Genomic DNA, 21,111 nt, shown 5'->3' on the forward strand with positions numbered 1-21,111 from the left:
TATAGCTTTTCAAATTCTTGCTCACCATCATCATTACCAGAGACAAGTTTATTTTTAGAATTCCATTTAAACCATTGATCTTTTATTTTCATTTTATCTTCTCTTACAACAATTTTATGCTGCTTACTGAGAGATAAGATTTTTTTCTTTAAAATGAGGAAGATTCTTTTATGTAATTGCTTTGTTGGAATCATATCTCGTTCAATAGTTATATTTGACCCCGCCAGTTTTTTGGTATTTCGGAATACTTCCTGTATTGCTTGTTCGTTTTCAAGCTCAATTATTATTGCCATTTTCCCATTGCGATCAAACACCTTTTTTACATATTTAATAGTGGTTGATATATTTAACTTGTCTCTGAATAGATTTTTCGCCTCTTCCATCGGGTTCTTGGAGCTTGTTATTCCTTTAATAAATAGTTTATTAGGCTTTATTTGGTTCTGCAGCCAATTAATATCTTTTTTAAATTGATTATTTTCTTGCTGCACTTTATTTAATTCATCTTTTAGTTCTTGATTTTCCCTTTTCAACGCACTTACATCAGCACCGATACCAACTATTTCGACTTTTAAATCTTCAATGTCCGATTTTGTGGGGAGTGTTTTAAGTTTTTCATCCAAGTTTGAGTTAATAGTTTCTTTTATTATTTTTATTAGATCATTTGGATCCATGTTTGACGTTATACTGGTATTTTCAGGGGATTTTATCTCAGTGTATCTTCTTTTGGGTGTTTGGATGTTGCTTTGCATATTTCCTAACCCTGCAAATTTTCATATATGGCAATGCCGTTTATCGATAGCAGTAATAATTGCATTTATCGGAATTTTGTCATCACCAAACTTGGTTGGACAAGGCCAGCTGATATTATATTTTGTTGTGTCGGTGTTTGTTTACTCGTTGTTTATTTATATTGAGTGATAATATTTTGTATCAAAAGTGATTTATTAAATGTTTATTGTTTGCTCACCGGAACCTTGGAAAGCGGCAAATTAATATGGATGAGATACGTGGTCTGCTGCAGTTGTGTTTAGGCTCCAAATCCTTGCGAAATCTTGGCTTGCTAAGGCGTTTTCTGGCTCATTAATGGGAGCTTCCTTTTACACGTCCGTCCACTTTGCCAATGTATGTATTTTATCTATATGATATGAAAACAATAAAAAATAAAATTTTAATAAACATTTATTAGTAGCAAAATTGGCTCTCCAGCCCTAATACACAAAAAAATATATATTTATAAACATACCAGAAGTATAATTAATTGCTAAAAGAAATTTACTAGCTCAGTGTGATAGTAGGCGATAAAATTGTCCTGAAGATACAAGATGAAAGTAGGTCTAATTAACTTAAACGTAATACAAATGCCAATTGTAACTAAGGGGCAGGTACTAAACGATTAAAATATTCTAATAATTTCAGGCGGAATACATTGTTACACTCCGAAAAAATGAGTAGGGATAGGGGCAAAATTTTCCAGCAACGAGCTCTCTAACCACCAAAGACTTCAAATAAATAGCATTCCTAATAAGTGGAATCACTATTTGCAGGTTTCTGGTAGACCTACTAAACATAAAACTTTCGTACAGAGTAAGCGGTCGCCCATATTTGATGATTTTATGGAACATAAGAAGTGGACGGAATTTAAGGAAATCATCAAATGGACAGCCTAGGAACTGCTGTACATAATTCGAAATGTGGTCACGCCTTTTAACATTATGAACAAAGCGCACGATCGTATTGGGACAGCAAAAGGGTATGAGCAAGGCCTTTCCTCACAGAAGTAGGCAAGTAGATATTAGAGGCATAAATTCTTCTCAATGAACTCCACACCCTACAAATCGATATGAGGTTTAAATGTGAGTCTCGAATCGAGGACAATGTTAAGACATTTAAATTGACGAACATACTCAATTTGAACACCGTTCATCACAATATTTAAATCAAAGATGTTATGATCATTAGATCCAAACATAATAGCCTTGGTCTTGGATGTTTAACTGTAAGTTGATTAATAGAAGTCCAATGCAATACCTGTTCGAGAGAATCGTTAATACTAGCTTCCAGTAAACTCGATGAACAACGATAACCACCAAACAGAAGAAAAACATGATCAGCGTAAATGTTTTTTCATCGTAAATTAAACCAATTCTGTTTGTATTCCCTGCCAATAAATGTGTGAAAATTGTTCACATTTTTCAGGGGAGCGCCACGGAACAATTTAAAGTGAAAAGTTTTCGTTTCACTAGCTAAAGTGAGTTTTAGAACACCCCCGAAAAACTTGTTGACTACATACAAACCGATTGTCCAGTTAATGAAGAACTATGCAGCGCCGGTGCTTACTCGACGGCTGAGCGACACGCAGTGGAATAAAATTCAGAACTGTCAGAATGCTGCCCTACGTAGTTCTCATGTGGACCACCTCCATCATGAGACAAAGATCCTACCCTTGCGAAGGCACAACTGCATACTGTCTAAGCAGTGTCTACTGGGCTGCTATCGCAGAGAACCTCCCTATCACCATTTTGTGGATAGTCATTGCACAGTGTCACGACCAATTCGAATAAGAATTGCGCCCGCCCTTTGGGGGCTCAAGAAGTAAAATAGAGAGATCGATTTATATGGGAGCTGTATCAGGCTATGGTCATGAGAGGATCCGTCGTACAAAATTTCAGGCAAATCGGATAATAATTGCGACCTCTAGAGGCTCAAGAAGTCAATCGGTTTATATGGCAGCTATATCAGGTTATGAACCGATTTGAATCTTATCTGAAACAGTTGTTGAAAGTAAGAATAAAATACGTTATGCAAAATTTATTTATTTATTTATTTATTTATTAACAAAAGTAATACCAAAGCCTTCGCGGCCAAAAACGTATTACCAAGATTACATTCCCAAATAGAAAAACTTATATATACATACTTAATTAACAAACTCGATAATCTACAACGATTATTTGCAATAATTCAATTGTTCAATTGGCTCCCCAGCCATTACTATGTACTTAATTAAAAATTAATAAGTTAAAAGTTAAAACATGTCCTTGTTATGTTAGCAGCGAAAGAAAAAAAACAAGAATAATATACCCAAAGCAAACAATTATGTGGAATCAGAAGCGAAAAAGGCAATAAGTTTAAGGCGAAAAACATTATTAGAATGTGAAAAAATCCGTAACTCAGCCGGTAATAAATTCCAACATCTAGCCACACGGACTGTAAATGATCTCTCAAATATAGACCGGAATATACGGGGCAAAATGATATGCGTGCTTCTACTCGAGCGTGAAAAATTGAAATATCCGCATAAGGGCACGGGCACTCCACTTTTAACAACCTTGTAAAAAAAAATGGTATTACGTAGATCAACATAACGGCGAAAAGATGTTCCCAAAAAGTCTCTGACAAACCTCGAAATATGATCACGAACACGAACATTGTACACGAATCTCACCACAGTATTCATAATCCTATTCAGTTTCTGGAGATTGTAGTCAAATGTTCCTGACACAACTTCTAACCCGTATAAAATCTGTGGCATTAAAAGGGCATGAGCAAGCCTGGCTTTAACTCTTAATGGAAGATAAATACCTGCAGAATACAACCTCCGTAAAATACCATAAACGCGAGAATGAACAATGTCTATATGGATACCAAAATTCAAGTCCCTGTCAATAGTAACTCCCAAGCATCTACAGCGGTCAAAAAAAGTATTCATCATTAGCAAAATTGATAATAAATTCACTTATTTTGGGTAATTGAAGAAAATTTAAAGTAAACAAATAATGCAGTTTTATGCAATAGTTTATTTTTCGTAATATGTTTTAAAATAAATTCAAAAAATAAATTTAATTAGCGCAAAAAATGCAATTTTATATAATAACACCAAAAACAGAACAAAAAAAGTATTCATCATTGATGTGCTATCATCAAAGTCAAATTCAAATATTATTTGGGAATCCCCCTTTTCTGTTTTATTTAGTAAAGGAGGCTTTGCCCTTGACAGCAAATATTTAATTTCATTGAAAATATAGTTTTTGTCAAAATGGGTCGTAAGCAAAACGAGGTTTCTGATGAGGTAAAAGTTTTGATAATAAAACACCACAGGAATGGTTTAACTCAAAAAACTATCAGTGAAATATTAAATAGACCACGATCTACTATACAATCCATCATCAGAAAGTGGACAGAAACGAAAACTGTTGACAATAAACCAAGATCTGGTCGACCAAAAGCACTTTCAGTTGGAGATGTGCGTTGGCTAGTGCGGCAAGTTCAGAAAACTCCGAAGACAAATGCGACCATTCTTCGTAAAAACACTATGGAATATTTAGGGAAGGAAGTTACTACACAAACAATTCGAAATACACTCAAAAGGCATAGTTACAGAGGAAGAACTGCACGTAAGAAGCCCTTTATAAATAAAATAAACCGAGTGAAAAGGCTAAACATCGCAAAAATGTATGTAAAACAGCCCGAATCATTTTGGAAAACAGTCATTTTTGCAGACGAGAGCAAGTTTAATCTTTTTGGGTGCGATGGAGAGGTCATAGTGTACAGAAAACCAAATACAGAGCTTGAAGAACGAAACACAGTTGCTACTGTAAAACATGGTGGAGGTGGTTTAATGGTTTGGGGGTGTATGGCGGCTTCAGGAGCGGGAAATCTTATTAAATTATTAATGGAGTAATGGATCATAAGTATTACATTGACATTTTAAAGAGGAATTTAAAAGATAGTGCTGTAAAACTTGGGCTTGGTAATAACTTTCAATATTATCAAGATAATGACCCCAAACATTCTGCTTTAAATACCAAGATGTGGATGCTGTATAACTGCCCCAAAGTCATTAAAACTCCTCCTCAAAGTCCCGACTTGAACCCAATTGAACATCTTTGGGAACATCTCGAACGCAAATTGAGAACGCGCAATTTTTCGAGCAAGAGTCAAATGCAACAGGTGATAATGGAGGAATGGACTAATATAGACCAAAATATAACCGCTAAATTAGTCCAATCGATGTCAAACCGTTTAAAAGAAGTTATAAGACGCGGTGGTCGAATAACAAAGTATTAATTTTTTTAAATTATGTTATTTATTTTTTTGTTTTTTTGCAATGATGAATACTTTTTTTGTTTAATTTTTTGTGTTCAGCTGTAAAATGGCCCTTTTTGTTCCAATAAATACTATTTTTTTCTTTAAAAACAATGAAATTGTGTACATATATATCACACAAGCACTACTGCATCATTAGTTTAATATGTTTTTATTCCAATTGTCTTTTGTAGACTGATTAAAAAAAAAACATTGAATGATGAATACTTTTTTTGACCGCTGTAAGCCTATCAACAAAGGCCAGCCGCGAATTCTGAACAAAAATTTCAAACCCAGATTGCACCTGTGAACCGAACAGAATAGCTTTAGTTTTCGAGGGATTTATGGAAAGCGAGTTGAGACTAGACCACAATAAGATCCGATTAATGCAAGTATTAATGTTAGACTCTAAAAGACTGCCAGAATCGCGATCTGCACTAAAAAGAAGATATATATCATCAGCAAAAAGAAAAGTGTTACACAGGCTAGGTCCAAGGAACTCAGAAAAGTCATTAATGTATAGTATAAAAAGTAGAGGCCCCAAAACCGAGCCCTGAGGCACACCGGAAGATAGAGAAATAACTTCAGATCTAATCCCGTTTAAATCAACAAATTGAGTCCTCCCAAACATGTACGACATCACAAGTTTGCAAGCAGACCTTGAAAACCCGAAATTACGTCTCAACTTGTCTATCATAGTCCCAAAACAAATAGAATTAAAAGCCTTCGTCAAGTCAAGAGACAGAAGAGCACTCACTTTACCATTATTAATATCATTCCTTATCGATTCAGTTAGGTGAAGCAGCAAGGAAGTGGTATTATGACCTGAACGGAACGCATACTGAGAGTCAAATATCTTGCGCCTGGTACTCATCATTAACTGCTCCTTAAGAACATGTTCGAAAACCTTAGAAAGAACCGGAAGAATCGAGATAGGCCTTAAGTCCTCTGGACTATGAATAACAGAAGTTTTAGGTATAGGAACCACACGCGCAGTCTTCCATGAAGAAGGAAACTCAGAAGTCATTAAAATAGAATTAAATAAATGTTGAATTATATCGGATGTATAGGGAAACAGAAGCTTTAAAAATTTGATAGGAATACCATCAACACCAACCGACCTTGCCGTAATCCTTGCTAAAGCCGCCGAAATATCGTCCACATGAACACATCTAAATGAAAATGAATTTTCAAAATCTTGAAATGATTGAAAATCAACATTAAAACCCTGGCCAGATTGAACACTGGTAGCAAAAAAATTGTTAAGTGTGTTCACATCACCATCATAATTAAAGGTATCATCATTAAAGCATCCCGAGCCCTTAATAAAACGCCAAAAACCCTTAGCATCTAAATTTCCAAAATGCTTTGAATAATGCTTTCGCCTTTCCCTACGTATGATGGATTTAGCCTTATTCCTATATCTACAAAATATTCTCCAGTTCTCAGGTGTATTTTCTTGGCGGAATGCTGTGAAAGACAAGTCCCTCAGGAACTGAGCATCTAAAACATCTCTAGATTTCATCCATTCCTCACCATACCTACGAATCCTTCTCCTGACGACAGGTACAAAAGTGAAAAGACTTCCAAAGAGCAAAGCAACACGCTCACTCAAATCATTGGCATCAGAACTATAGAAAAAGGATGCACTGTCAAATACAGATAGGCATTGTAACAAACCATCCCAGTCAATATTCTCATAATCACGAAACTCTATCATCTCTTCACACGAAGCAAAATCAAAATCAAATGAACAAAAAATTAGCGCATGATGAGAGATAGATGGACATTGTACCTGATTGGAGTGATAAGTCATAGAATTCACACCCACCAGCATGAAATCAATCAGAGATGTCGTCCTATGACCAACACTGTAATGGGTGGGCCTGGAATTGTGCACAATAGACAGGTTAAGTCTGGTACATAAGGAACGCAATAAGGCAGATCTTGATAAATTGAACAAATCACAATTGAAATCACCAACAATAATAACTTTTGTATAATTCAAAAGCAAGTTGTAGTGCAGTTCCTCAAAGGACTCAGGATCTCCAACTGGAGGCAAATAAACTACTCCAAATAGAAGCTTTGTACTCCCTGAACACAACTCAAGGAAAAGAGATTCGCATTTACCCAAAGCAAAAGCACGAAAAATAACCTTATGTCTGATCGTATTAGATACATAAACTCCTACTCCACCGCCCCTCATATTCTCGCGGTCATTTCGATAAAATTTGTAGCCAGGGATACTGACAGCCTTACTGGAAACAACTGGTTTAAGCCACGTTTCAGATATAGCAAAAATATCAAATCGGGAACCGGATAATATCGATTTCAGTTCATCAAACTTTACGGAATTGGGGGAAGGTCTAATACTCTGACAGTTAAGGTGGCCGACATAAAATTTACCAACAGACGCGCCCAAAAAAGAGTTAATATTTGCGTGACTGCTAACTACAGGACCCATGTTTATATCAAAAGACATCAAAAATTATAAAAGTTAATGCAAACAAGGTGGGGAACCAAACAGGAAAAATTAAAAATCTAAAAAAATTTAATATGAAGCTAAAAATCATACTAAAAACCACTCATACAATCAGCTAATCATTATTATTATTATGAGATCATATATAATACTTTAGTTATAAGAAAATTAATTATGAAATTGCAGGAAGAAAATCAAATGAAAACAATGAAGAGAACCAAGATTTAACGAAATGCATAAATAAATAAAAAAATGGGTAACGTAGATATTTTAGTTAAAAAAAAAATCTGTTAAATCGAGGTTTACAAAAATAAATCTTTAGAAGTAAAAAAAAATAAAATACTATTAATATACTGAGGTCCCATTTTGAAGGAGCGAAGAACATTCGTTTAGGTCACGGATAACTTCAGTACCATCCAAAAGCCACAACTTAGCTTTGAGTTTGTCACCATTTTGCACTCTGTATTTCGTGATCAACTTCTTACGCATTAGGTTCCTACATACGGCATTAAGTTGAGAAGCAGCAGGAGTATAATGGTCATTTAGATACACTCTGCTGTTTATATTACCACTTTCCTCACCATTTACGTCACTAACTTTGAGACTTCGAGTCGCAAAATATTCCCTCATAATTGAATCTCGAAGTTGCACAGAGTTAAATTTAACAAGTATCAGCTTACGATTGTGCATGTAGCAAACATTGTTAATATCATTACTCGTTATAGGTATCTTAAAGAATGTTCCCAATGCAATCACAACAGCATACAAATCTTTTAAGTTTGTAGGTAGACCATCAATAACTATGTCCGTGCGATTAATACGCCGATGCAAAATATTCATTCCAACCTCCAAAGCCGCAATTTTAGTTGAACAAGACGAAGCAACATCATCGATACGTTTATTGCATGTGTCAATGTCAGATTTTATCGCTTTCAAGCAGGAAGACATCTCTGTCTTTATTTCACCCAGAACAGTCTTTATGGAATTCAGTTCATCCCGATTGCCAGCTAAAAAATCATCGAATTTTTCATTGAGCGCACGAATATCACCAGCAATGCTACCACCATCATTGCTACAGCCACTAGAACCAATTTTACCTTCGCAGGTGGTGCAAATAAAAGCAGACACCTTAATTGCCTTAAGTGCAATGAGATCTTTCTCGGAAAGCTTTGCACAAGATGCATGAAGCCAGCCAGAACAAATACGGCATCTTATGCTTCCATTTTTAGCAATAGTTTCATTGCAAGCAACACAAATCACCTTAGCAGCACCCGGCATCTTTATTGTCAACAAAACAACCGCAGCAACAACAACAAGAAGATGGTGAAAAATTAACTCAGCTTAGATTGAGTAGAAAGACAGCGCAAAAGAGATGGCAAAAACGACACAGTTAAAGATGAATTCAGCAACAGTTTTGTTTTTATAATTTCGCCAACAATTTAATTATGCAATGCAAAACAACACGAAAAAGATATGTGTTTTTTTAACACTTTACGGCAGTTATTTCAATTAATTTCATTCACTCCAAGTAAATTTATCTTCAGATTTTCAGAGCAATCATAATTTAAGTTCGTAAACAAAGTTAAGCCGGAGAAAAATAATAAAAATGATCAGCTGCTGTTAAACACACGACTATTCGGGCATAGCGTTGCCAATTTCAGCCAAATCGGATATTTAAATCGGATCATTTAAATCGGATAAGAATTGCGCCCTCTAGAGGCTCAAGAAGTCAAGACCCAAGATCGGCTTATATGACAGTTATATCAGGTTATGGACCGATTTGATCCATACTTGGCACAGTTGTTGGATATCATAACAAAACACGTCGTGCAAAATTTCATTCCAATCGGACGAGAATTGCGCACTCTAGAGGCTAAAGAAGTCAAGGCCCAAGATCGGTTTATATGACAGCTATATCAGGTTACGGACCGGACCAACCGACCTACACTAATAAGAAGTATTTGTGCAAAATTTCAAACGGCTTTCTTTACTCCTTCGAAAGATAGATCGACATAAAATGCCAAGACGATCAAGAATATATGTATATACTTTGTGGGGTCTCAGACGAATGTTTCGATTAGTTACAAACAGAATGAAGAAATTAGTATACCCCCATCCTATGGTAGAGGGTATAAAAAGTATATTCTTAAACCTGTAGAAGTATCAGTTGCATTTGCCTGCATCAACAAAAGTTATTAATCTTTTTATACCCACCACCATAAGATGGGATTGGATAAATTTCATACAAAGTTGTACTTCGATTTGGCTTTCAATAGATGAGGCCTCAGTTTTTGACCAATTTGGCTGAAAATTTTCACGAAGTGTTTGTTTATGACTTTCAAAAACCGTGCTAAGTACGACCCAAGCCGTCCATAATCTAATATAGCTCCCATATATACCTATCTCCCCCTGGCACAGGATAGCTGTGAGCATCACACAGGCTGGAGCATTGAGGTCCCATGTGTGTGGTATTCATTGCTGTCACGAGAAGCTTAGCTGCGAGCTACCGGGCGCGTCCACATGTTGCGGATAGTGGAATGTTCAATACGGAGAAGCTGCAACGGCAGTTGCGGACAATCAGCGGCATCAAGTGGAGAATCTCAGTGAGAGGTCAGGCGGCACCGGCTCTTGCATAAATTCTGAGTACTTATGATGCTCTATATGACAAGGCGAGTTATTGGCGCCTTAAAATAACCAATAGCCACCCTGTTCCCGCGGCGATTGGTCCTTTGGACCGGAACGAGCGTGCCACCTCCACATGAAAATGTGGCTACAAACAACTTTTAGGGCTTTGAAAACGGTTCGCTCAATGGCTCCCGCAATATTTAGGGATTTTGGTCGAAATTTTACATTTCAAATTTAAGTACATTTTAAGCCTTCGTACCCAATGTGGTTTAGGGTAAAATTTTTAGAAACATTTTTGTTTAATGCATGTCTTTCGCAACAATTTTTATAAAAAAAATTTTGGCAAGAAAATTTTGTGAAGATTTGGCTTAAATAAACTTTTAATAACTTTTCATGTAAAACAATCAAAAAAAAATTTAAAATTTTGCAAAAATTACATTGCGATTCGGTCTTTAAAAGATTTGCATTAACTCATTAACGACGAAAAATAAAAATTGTAGCTCGAGTTAGGAAAGAGGTATCGTAATGAAATTTTGGTTGGTGTAAAGTGAACGATTCAAATCAGTTAAAACATTTTTTCCGTCAATTTTTGGTGGTAAATTGGCTTGCCGAAAGTCGGCAATTTTTTATATCCCAAAAATCAAACGAAAAAATGTCTCAAAATTCTTAGGAGTGAGATTTCTGTCTTGTTGCATTTGATGGTTTCTATATTAAAAAAAATAAATTTACGGCAATAATCCTAGTTCTTCGGACAGCAGGTGCAATTTTATACCAAAATCATTAAATCCAGCTTTCTTCCGAATGGTTTTAAAATTTTAAGAAAATGATTTTTTTTTGCTGTAGGGCTTTTTTTTTCAAAAATTTTTAAAATTCAAAATTCTTCAATTTTAAAAATTACGCAAATTTTTCAATAAAATTTCTCTGAATTGTGATACTATAAAATTTCATCAAATTTGGATTGGAAATTTTGGATTTAAAAAAGTAATCTCGAAATTAGGTTGTCTTTAGAGAGTATTTCGCTGAAATTTAGTCCTTAAAAAAATTTCATTACAATTTAGTCTTTAGAAAAATCTTATAAAAATTTTGTCTTTAGAAAAAATTTAATTTAAATGTAATCTTTAAAAAAAGGTTACTGAAATTTTTTGTTTAGAATAAATTTAATTTAATTTTTTTCTTTCGACAAAATCAATTTGCGGTGGGATCGGGCTCGAGCCCCCCCCCCCCCCCCCCCACTTGCTATGTGCTATGTCCCTGATGGAGGCTATATCCATGTCAGAGTCGATCGACCAAAAGCAAAAGCCTTGTGCAAAATATTGGTTGATAAATGCGCCTGCAACGGCGTCAGAAGTCAAAATCTGGCGATACATATATGTGCTATATCTATTTTTTCGTTTTTGTTTTTGCGTATTTAAGTCATTAGTGATCCAACTAGATTTTGGTATGGCAAATTTTTCACTTCAGCTTTCTCTTCTTCGGTTTTAGGGCACATGTCTTTGGATAGTTTTAAACTACTATTTAAAGGAGTACTAACATGAATTCATCATGTTGAATCTTTTCAGCACAGTCTGAACAAATTTCTTTTGTGACATTGTTATTTCTTTGGTTTCTGGATTTTGGCGAAATTCTATTCCCAAACACATGTTCAGTCTACCCAAGTCCTTCATTTCAAAAGATTTTGCTAATTCCGATTTCATATGAATCCATTTCCTTTCGCTATTGGTTGCAATTATCAAGTCGTCTACATAAATTGCTACAAGAGTGATGTCTTCCCCTTGCTTTGATATATAGACACACGGATCACAGTCCAATGGTTTCAAGTTCAGATTCCGAAGTTTCTCATCCAGTTTCTTGTACCACTGTCGGCCAGATTGCTTTAGACCATAAAGTGCTTTTCGTAACAAACACACTTTTTCACCTCTATACTCGTGCATTTCTTTCTCGCACAGAATATATGTGAGTTCTTCTGGCAGCTTCATGTAAATGGTCTCTTCGATTTCACCATTAAGATACGCCGTTACAAAATCAAGTTGGTATATGTCGAGCTTCAATTCTGCAGCTAAGGCCATTATTAAACGGATGGACCCAATTCTAGCAACGGGTGCGAATGTTTCGTTAAAATCCACACCTGGCATTTGAGTAAAACCTTTAGCTACCAGTCTAGCTTTATAGCGCTCAACATTTCCTTCTGCCGTGTACTTCTTTCTCAATACCCATTTGCAATCGACTACTTTCTGTCCTTTCGGGAGATCTACCACTGTCCAAGTTTTATTCTTTCGAAGTGCTTGATACTCACACTTCATGGCATTTTTCCAATTTGTGGCTTCCGGACCTCTCAATGCTTCTTCGGCGTTAATTGGTTCACTGTCGTCCATCATATTTGCAACATTTGTTTCTTGATTTTCATCTTCCGGTTCAGTTTCACAAACATCGTTGTAAATTTTCCGTGGCCTTCCCTTTTTCCCAGTAAGCAGCTTCTTCGGTCTTCCAGGACCTCTTTTCATTGCTTGTGGAGTATGAAATTCTTCATTATCATCATTGTTACTAGAAGAATTTTCTAGTTCAACAATTTCTTCCGTACTGGTTTCATCTTGGACTTTGATGATGTCATTCTGAATTGCTTCTACTGTTGGCACCATGTTTTCTGGAACTTCTGTTGGCTGGAATTCGACTGCTTCATGTTGTGGTAATTCGATATCAACGAAATCAGAGTAGTTATTTTCAGATCCATACGCATTCGCAAACCTTACGTCTCGAGAGCACACCATCTTACGGGTCTTTGGATTCCATAATCTATAAGCTTTCGATTTCGCAGAATATCCAATGAATATACATTTATTTGATTTCGATTCAAATTTGCCATGGCGTTTTGACTTTTCAAGCATATATGCTGTTGTACCAAACTTTTGAAAATAACTCACCACGGGTTTACGCCCAATCCACATTTTGAATGGTATTTCTCCATTTAAACTTCTTGATGGACATCTATTACGAATGTAATTTGCTGTGGATACAGCTTCTGCCCAGAAACTTGGAGCTAGGCCGGATTGTATCATCATACAACGGGCCATTTCCACCAGCGTTCGATTTTTCCGTTCGGCGATTCCATTTTGCTGAGGGGTGTATTCTACCGTAAATTCATGTTTAATATCTTCATTCTTTAAGTAATTCTGGAAACTGTTGTTCGTATATTCTGTGCCGTTGTCAGATCGAATGGCTTTTATCTTACGTCCAGTTCTTTTTTCAGCATAATTCTTAAATTCTTTGAATTTCTCTGCCACCTCGTTTTTCTTTTTCAGGAAATATATCTCGCACCATTTTGATTTATCGTCAATGAAAGTCAAAAAATATCTGCTTCCTGCAAACGAATTCACCCTCATCGGGCCACATACGTCGGTATGTATCAACTCCAGCAGTTCTGTTGATTTTGTCTCAGATCTGGGAAATGGTCTTTGAGTCTGCTTTCCCCTTACACATGTATCGCACATACCCAAATTTACATTAGTATTACAATTTATGCCAATTACCTTTTCCTTTCTGATGATTTCCTTCAAGTCATTTTCGTTAAGGTGACCAAAACGTTCATGCCATTCCAACAGATTATTTGCTTCAGCACTACGGCAATTTTCTTCGCATAATTCTTCGACGTAATATAAATTTTTGTCCCTTTTCGCTTTCATGTATTGCACATTCGTCTTTGGATCTATAACCACAGCTGCATTCTTCGAAAACTTTACTTCAAATCCATGGTCCGTCATTTTTGCCACGGACAACAAATTCGAACGTAAATCAGGAACATACAAGGTCTCTTCCAATCTTGCAGTGCAACCACCTTTGGACTTCATGATAACATTGCCGCTTCCTTCAATTCTCGTAGACTCGTTGTTGGCTAGATGTACGGTGTTATTTGTTGATTTATAAATTTTCGCAAATTTATCTTCGTCAGAGCACATATGTGATGATGCGCCCGAATCCAAACACCATTGGGTTCTCCCACTCCTTGCAAGCATCGCCACTTGAGCACTGTTGGATGATTCATGTTTCTTACCTTCTCCATTGGCATTCTTATTTCCATTCTTCCGCTTGCAATCTTTGGCCATGTGTCCAACTTTTCCACACGAATAACAGGAAAATTTAAACGTCTCACCTTTTGGCCTTGTACTTTCATTTTTCTTCTTCAAATTCTTCGCCGGTTTCTTCACAAACATTGCGTCTGTCTGCTCTTCGTTTTCGTTCCTTTTCCGGGCCTCGAATTCTTCCAGAAGTTTTACCTTTAACGTTTCTGGATCTGGCAGATTATTTTGAGTCTCAATGGCTATCCTGAATGTTTCATATTCATCCGGTATGCTGTACAAAAGCAAAATTGTCAGCAAGTCGTCGATAATATTCAGCTCCATTTCATTAATTTTGTCCACAATATCGAAAAACTTTCTTATGTGGTCCCTGACGTCCTCTCCATTCTTCATTTTCAACAAAATTAAAGATTTCAGCAACATTGCCTTACGAGCCGGACCTTTTGATTGATAAATTCCATGTAATTTATCCCAAACATCTTTGGATGTCTTGCAGTTTTTGATCTGCTTCAATTCCGCTGGAGCTATCGACAAAATCAAATCCGATTTTGCCTTGCTGTCCTCAGCTACCCATTCAGCTACTTTGTCTGCTGGTTCCGTTGGCTTCGGAAAACTTCCATCCACATATTTCCATGCATTATTCTTTATTAGCAATGCCTCAATCTGAATTTTCCACGTATCAAAATTGTCTTTTCCAAGAGGCTCGATTTTCACATTCGTATAACTCATTTTTGCACACTATTTAGTTTTTAACTTTTTAATTCGCGCAGCTGATGCGTTCTGGGCCCATAACCTGTGAGAAATTGATAGCCTTCCAAAATAATGTGCACGCACAAATGTTTAATGTGAATAGAATGAAAGTTTTATTAAGACTAAAATGAGAAGACAAAATTCAAATATTCCTCGCAACAGAATACAAACACATCAAAGCAAAGGCTTCTATGTTACTTAAAAGCAAAGGCTACTATGTTACTTATAAGCAAATGATGAATATAAACAAAGCATGCTATGGGCAAAGCCTACTATGTTAACATACATATGAGTATTTCAAAACGAGTTAAATCTATAAGTATTTATTTGCTATTTACAACAATATGAAGGGTAATGAAAAGTGATTTTAAAAAACAATACCTTTAAAATGAAACGAAGAAAAGGAAAAAAAAAATTTCATACAATAGTTTACAAACCTCTTTGAGTGTTTTGACACATTTTTTTTTGACTTCTTATGCAGTTTCTGTTCCGGGGCGATATTAATAACATTGATGTTTTACAAGCCAAGATTGATTTCGTAACAAGTTCGTTACATAATTGGATGAGTTCCAACCGCTTATCTGTTAATGCTTCTAAGGCTAAGGCTTTACTTTTCTCTACTCATCCCGGCATTCAACTGTACATAATACATATGTACATTGTATTGGGTTGCCCAAAAAGTAATTGCTGATTTTTCATATAGGCGGCGTTGACAAAATTTAAGCAAATTTTAAGCATTAATCGAATTGGATCGTCATGTAACTGAGCGTGAGATAGGAGAGAAGTTAAATATACCAAAATCAACTGTTCATTATCACATAAAAAGTCTTGGACTGGTGAAAAAGCTTGATATTTGGGTACCACATGTATCGAAACAACAACGTTAGTCGAAAACGATCATGGTCCAAGCATGGTGAACCAGCTCAAACCACTTCAAAGGCTGATATCCACCAAAAGAAGGTTATGCCGTCTGTTTGGTGGGATTGGAAGGGTGTGGTATATTTTGAGCAGCTTCCAAGGAACCAAACGATTAATTCGGATGTTTACTGTCAACAATTGGACAAATTGAATACAGCCATCAAGGAGAAGCGACCAGAATTGGTCAATCGTAAAGGTGTCATATTCCACCAGGACAACGCTAGACCGCACACATCTTCGGTCACTCGCCAAAAACTGAGTGAGCTTAGCTGGGAACTTTTGATGCATCCACCATATAGCCCTGATCTTGCACCATCAGACTACCATTTATTTCGATCTTTGCAGAACTCCTTAAATGTTAAAACTTTCGGCAATGATGAGGCTATAAAATCGCACTTGGTTCAGTTTTTTGCAGATAAATGCCAGAAGTTCTATGAGCGTGGAATACTAAATTTGCCAGGAATATGGCAAAAGGTTATCGAACAAAATGGCAATTAGATATTTGATTAAAGTTCATTCTAAGTTTTATTAAAAATGCATTTACTTTCCTTTAAAAAATCCGCAATTACTTTTTAGGCAACCCAATACATAATCTGAAATGCTTGGGTGGGTGTCACCATTGATGACAAACTCTTATTTGATGTGCATATTGATAGAGTAGTTAGTCAAACTAATGGAGCACTACGCCAGCTATACAACTGTGTTCTAATGTTACCACTTCCATTTCAGGAGAGACTTCCACATGCTTTGATAATGCCACATAATCTTTATTGTATTGAGATTTTTGTGCAACTACGGCTGAAAACCTTAGAGGGTTTATACTAGCGATTTTATGTTGAGCGATTTTTGGGATGTTTCTACTAAAGTTTAGTGATTTCAAATGTCTGATATTTTTCCACAAAATATTCAAAGCACAATCATCCCGTTTCCTCGTAGTCGTACGCGACGAAATCAGATTATCGTTCCTATTGGCAGAGGTTATATGAGCAAATCATTTCATGTTAAAATTGCCAGATTATACAACTGTCTTCCTAATAACTTAAAGGATTTCTCGATATCAGATAAGACCTATCGAAAAGATTACTCCGTTGTTTGTCAACAGTTTCAAACGGTAGTCCTCTTTGATAATTTCACCTCAATGAATTACTTATACGAGGGTTGACTTTTATATTTCGGGATTGGACAAGCCTTGTGTTGCAATCTGCCAACTGACAACTCTATCGTAAAGCTTGAAATTTATGAGGTTATACGGACTCAGAACGTTTTGACATACGAACGCTATTTGTGTTGTTTACAGTAACTTAAAAGATTCATCTCGCCTAAAAAATGGAATTAAATAGTGAACATTTTTGTGCGATTATTTTTTACAACTTTCGACGTGGATTAACTCAACAAAAGTGCATCGATGAAATTAATTCAATTTTTGGCGATGAAGCTCCATCAAGGACCAATGTTTATCGATGGTATGGTCAATTCAACCGAGGTCGTAGTTTACTCCAAGAAGAATTTCGTAAAGATCGTCCAAAATCAGTTGTCCAAAATTATTGATGTTGTGCGCCAACTGATATTGCAAGATTATCATGTGATCTATCGTGAGATTGAGACAACCTTAGGCATTTGTGGGACCAGCATACATTTAATATAGCATGAACATTTAACCGCCAACAAAATCTGTCGGTAGGTCGACAGAAATGTTCCAAAAATACGAAACAACTGCATTTATGAGCACTTATAACATCGATTTGATGAGTCATCCGCCGTATAGTCCTGACTTGCCACCGAATGACTTCTTTTTATTCCCGTACGTAATATATAAAATGAGAGGTCAACGTATTTTGACATCTGAAGAAGCGGTTGATGCGTTCAGAATGCATTTTTTGGAGATACCTCAATCAGAGTGGCAAAAGTGCTTCGACAATTGGTTCAAACGCATGCAAAAGTTTAATGATCTTAATGGGGAATATTTTGAAAAACAATAAAGCGATTTTCGATGATTAATATTTGTTTTTGTGTTCTCTAATCCCGGAATATAAAAGGCGACCCTCGTATATATATACATACATTCAAATATGTTTACTTTTTTCTCTTTTTTATCATCTAGTTGGGAACTTCAAAATTTTGTCATATAACAAAATTTTTTTATTTGTCAAATTACTTTATTTGTTTTTTAAGTCATTATCTAAGTGCTTAAGTCATCTTAGTTTTTAAGTCATTAGTATAATATATTTTGTATATTAAACATAAGGGGTAGTTAGTTCTTTGTAATTTGTTTAAATTGGCCACTGCGTGGCTTCATGTTACACTGTCTGAAAAAATGAAATAAAAAATTAGAGATTAATATCTACGTCTGAACTGATCTATACCGAAATCTGATTTCCTTCAAATTCACCAACCATTAGAGAATCCCTCGTGCAAAATTTCGTGAGAATCGGTTACCAAATGACGATGTTATTGTTGTATTAGTCCGAATCAGACGAACATATATACGGGAGGTATATTAAATTCTGAACCGATTTCTTTCATTTTCAATAGGCTTCGAATCTAGAAAAAAAGACGTCTGAGCAAATTGCGATCTATACTTCGATTACAATTTATCATGGTTGGACAGATAGACAGACAGACGGGCAGACGGACGGACGGACATAGCTAGATCGAAACAAAAAGTGGTTCGGAGTCGATCGGTATACTTATTAATGGGTCTATCTATCTTCCTTCTGGATGTTACAAACAAATTCACTACGATATAATACCCTGTACCACAGTAGTGGGTTAGGGTATAAAAACGGATAAAAAAAACACCTCGTTCGATTATTTGATTTGATTCCATTTGATTTTCCTCTCTATAAGAGATATTTGAAAATGTCTATTAATTTAATTTTTCTGTTCTTATTCTCTTTACAGCTGTAGACCAGAGCAATCATTACAAACGCAACATTCCATGGAGTAACAACCTGAAATTGTTTTTCGGCAGCAACTGACACAGAAAGAAAGTAGTCTAAACACTTGCTATAAATCCCACACACATTTGTATTTTACACACCCGCCCCCGCCCGCCATCGCCGTTTGTGCTCAGGTATCACAACAACTAAAGCAATGCCTTCCCTGCCCACAGGACATTCATAGACGAATGAACTGGAGAGCAGAGCCAACCACTACAAAGAGAACATCAATGAAAATAGAAACACACTGGCGTGGTGCCACGTTTAAATATCATATCACGCATTAAATTTAAAATAGAAATTTCACAACTATTTGTGTGTGTTGTATACAGTTGTTTTGTAGACGTCACCGGAGCCAACAGAGATCGTTGTCATAATCGTTATTGTCGCCCCACCGAAGCCAGACAATAATTAATCAATATGCTGTCCCGTTTTCGCGATTTCTTAACGCGACATCGCCGTAAATTTATTGTCACCGGTATTGTGGTTGGAGGAACAGTTTTCATCTTCAAATATGCTCAAAAGAAACTCATCGAAATGCAGGAGAAGCAGGCTAGAGATTTTTTGGACAAAAGTCGTCGCATGCAACATTTCGAGTCCACAGAGAGAACCTGCAATCAGGTCATATTGGGTATGGGTGCTGAACTCATACAGGCCATAATCCACGAATGCAGCACAGATGATCTCCTGCAACAGCTAAGAGAAAATCCGGCAAATAAATTACAGTTGTGGGAAGAAATGAAAATCGAATCCTTCACCCGTCTGACCACTTTCATATATGCATCTTCAATGTTGGTGGTTGCTCTGAGGGTGCAACTGAATGTCTTGGGTGGTTATTTGTATCACGACACAACGAACGGCAACGATGCAAAAGCAAATAATAGCAAATATCCCAGAATTAACGATGACCTGAAGCAACAGTATCTCTCTTTGATACGCTATTTTATTCAAGAAGGTGGCCTCTCTGAGCTGGTGCGTTTGGTGCGTTCTAAAGTCAATGTGGTAATGCGGCAACTGCCTTTGACCAAAAAATTAAGTCTGGCCGATACAGAACAACTCTTCTGGTCTCTACAAATGGCCATTAACAGCGACCCCTCAACTGATCCCTGTTCGAAAATGTGTAAATACCTGTTGCCCTCCCAGTTGCCGGACTACGCAAGTGGGGGACCTTTGCTGCAGAAAATGTTCAGTGAAACTTTGGATCTGTTGGAAAGTGATGATGCCAGCAGTGTTTGTTCCAATAACATATGTAGGGGCTTCTCCTTGGCCGTCGATGCTATAGCCGAAAACTACAAAGACAATTTAACCCCCAACAACACAAGCCAACCAGTCTCAACAAGCCAAAAAAGTGACTTTGCCAACATTAACAGTGTCCAAATACCCCTGGCCCGAGTCATACCCATTGTAAGTGGCCTAACCTCGAAAGGAGTGGACAGCAATACTCGTCCACAGAACCTAGCTACTTCTCTGCTTACATTTTATGTGATCTCGGAGAAGTCCAAAGTTTTAGGTGCCAATGTTTACGAAACCTTCTCCTCAGTAGCAGCGTGAACGGAGTAGGGCAACAAATCGAAATTAAAACGTTTTTTAGCTTTACCATATAAATCGAGAATGAAGGAATATTTTGTATTGTTTTAATTGCGCTTTTGGGTTTGTAATAGTGCTGATGTAATATAAAATTTTCACAGAGATTTATTATGTTAAACTCGTATATTTATGACGGCAATAGACATGTCTTAGTTCTTAACATTGTATTTAAAATGTCTTAAATATGGGTTTTAACATAAAACAGAAAAGGCTTTTGCCATGTACTACCTACCATTCCTTTATTTATCCTTAATAATTTCCTCAAACCGAAGCACATTTTACATACATAACAATAGCAAGAAAACAAATCTGTACAAAAGTAAATATAAAAATATGGAGATTGGATAATCTAATGGCAAATGTTTGTTTATTTATCATTAGGACTCTTAAAGGAAATCGGATAAAGTAATGAAATGTTTGTATTTTGTTGTAATCAAATTTACTAACATCATGGATCGCATAGTGTTTTTTAAAAAAAAAAGGTACGGTAAATTTGTTATGAAATCAAAAGATTAGTTAACGTTTCATCTACCACAACAAACAGGAGATGGCTTTGACCTAGCACAGACACACACTGTAGAGATGAAGATGGTAAACTGGTAACAAACAGTAGTGTAGCAAGAGGAAAATAGTGGACTAGCAAGAATGAAGCCAA

The 21,111-nt window shown here is 36.3% G+C and overlaps 1 protein-coding gene across 5 annotated transcripts in view; it reads left to right on the forward strand.

Annotated features, from left to right (window-relative positions):
* LOC106093621 (peroxisomal biogenesis factor 3) overlaps window positions 1–20,809 on the forward strand; it is a 47,155-nt gene extending 26,346 nt beyond the window's left edge. For 3 of the 5 annotated variants that reach the window (XM_013260717.2, XM_013260716.2, XM_013260719.2), the window contains one exon: window positions 18,832–20,809. In XM_013260717.2, coding sequence (XP_013116171.1) covers window positions 19,290–20,420 — 1,131 coding nt within the window. In that variant the 5' untranslated portion in view covers window positions 18,832–19,289 and the 3' untranslated portion in view covers window positions 20,421–20,809. Of the gene's footprint in view, window positions 1–18,112; window positions 18,178–18,232; window positions 18,423–18,831 lie in introns of those variants that run through there. The other 2 variants (XM_013260720.2, XM_013260721.2) reach the window with 2 other exon arrangements.
* Window positions 20,810–21,111: the final 302 nt, after the last annotated feature.

This window comes from Stomoxys calcitrans, chromosome 1 (genome assembly GCF_963082655.1).
Source record: "Stomoxys calcitrans chromosome 1, idStoCalc2.1, whole genome shotgun sequence".
Lineage (NCBI taxonomy): Eukaryota > Metazoa > Arthropoda > Insecta > Diptera > Muscidae > Stomoxys > Stomoxys calcitrans.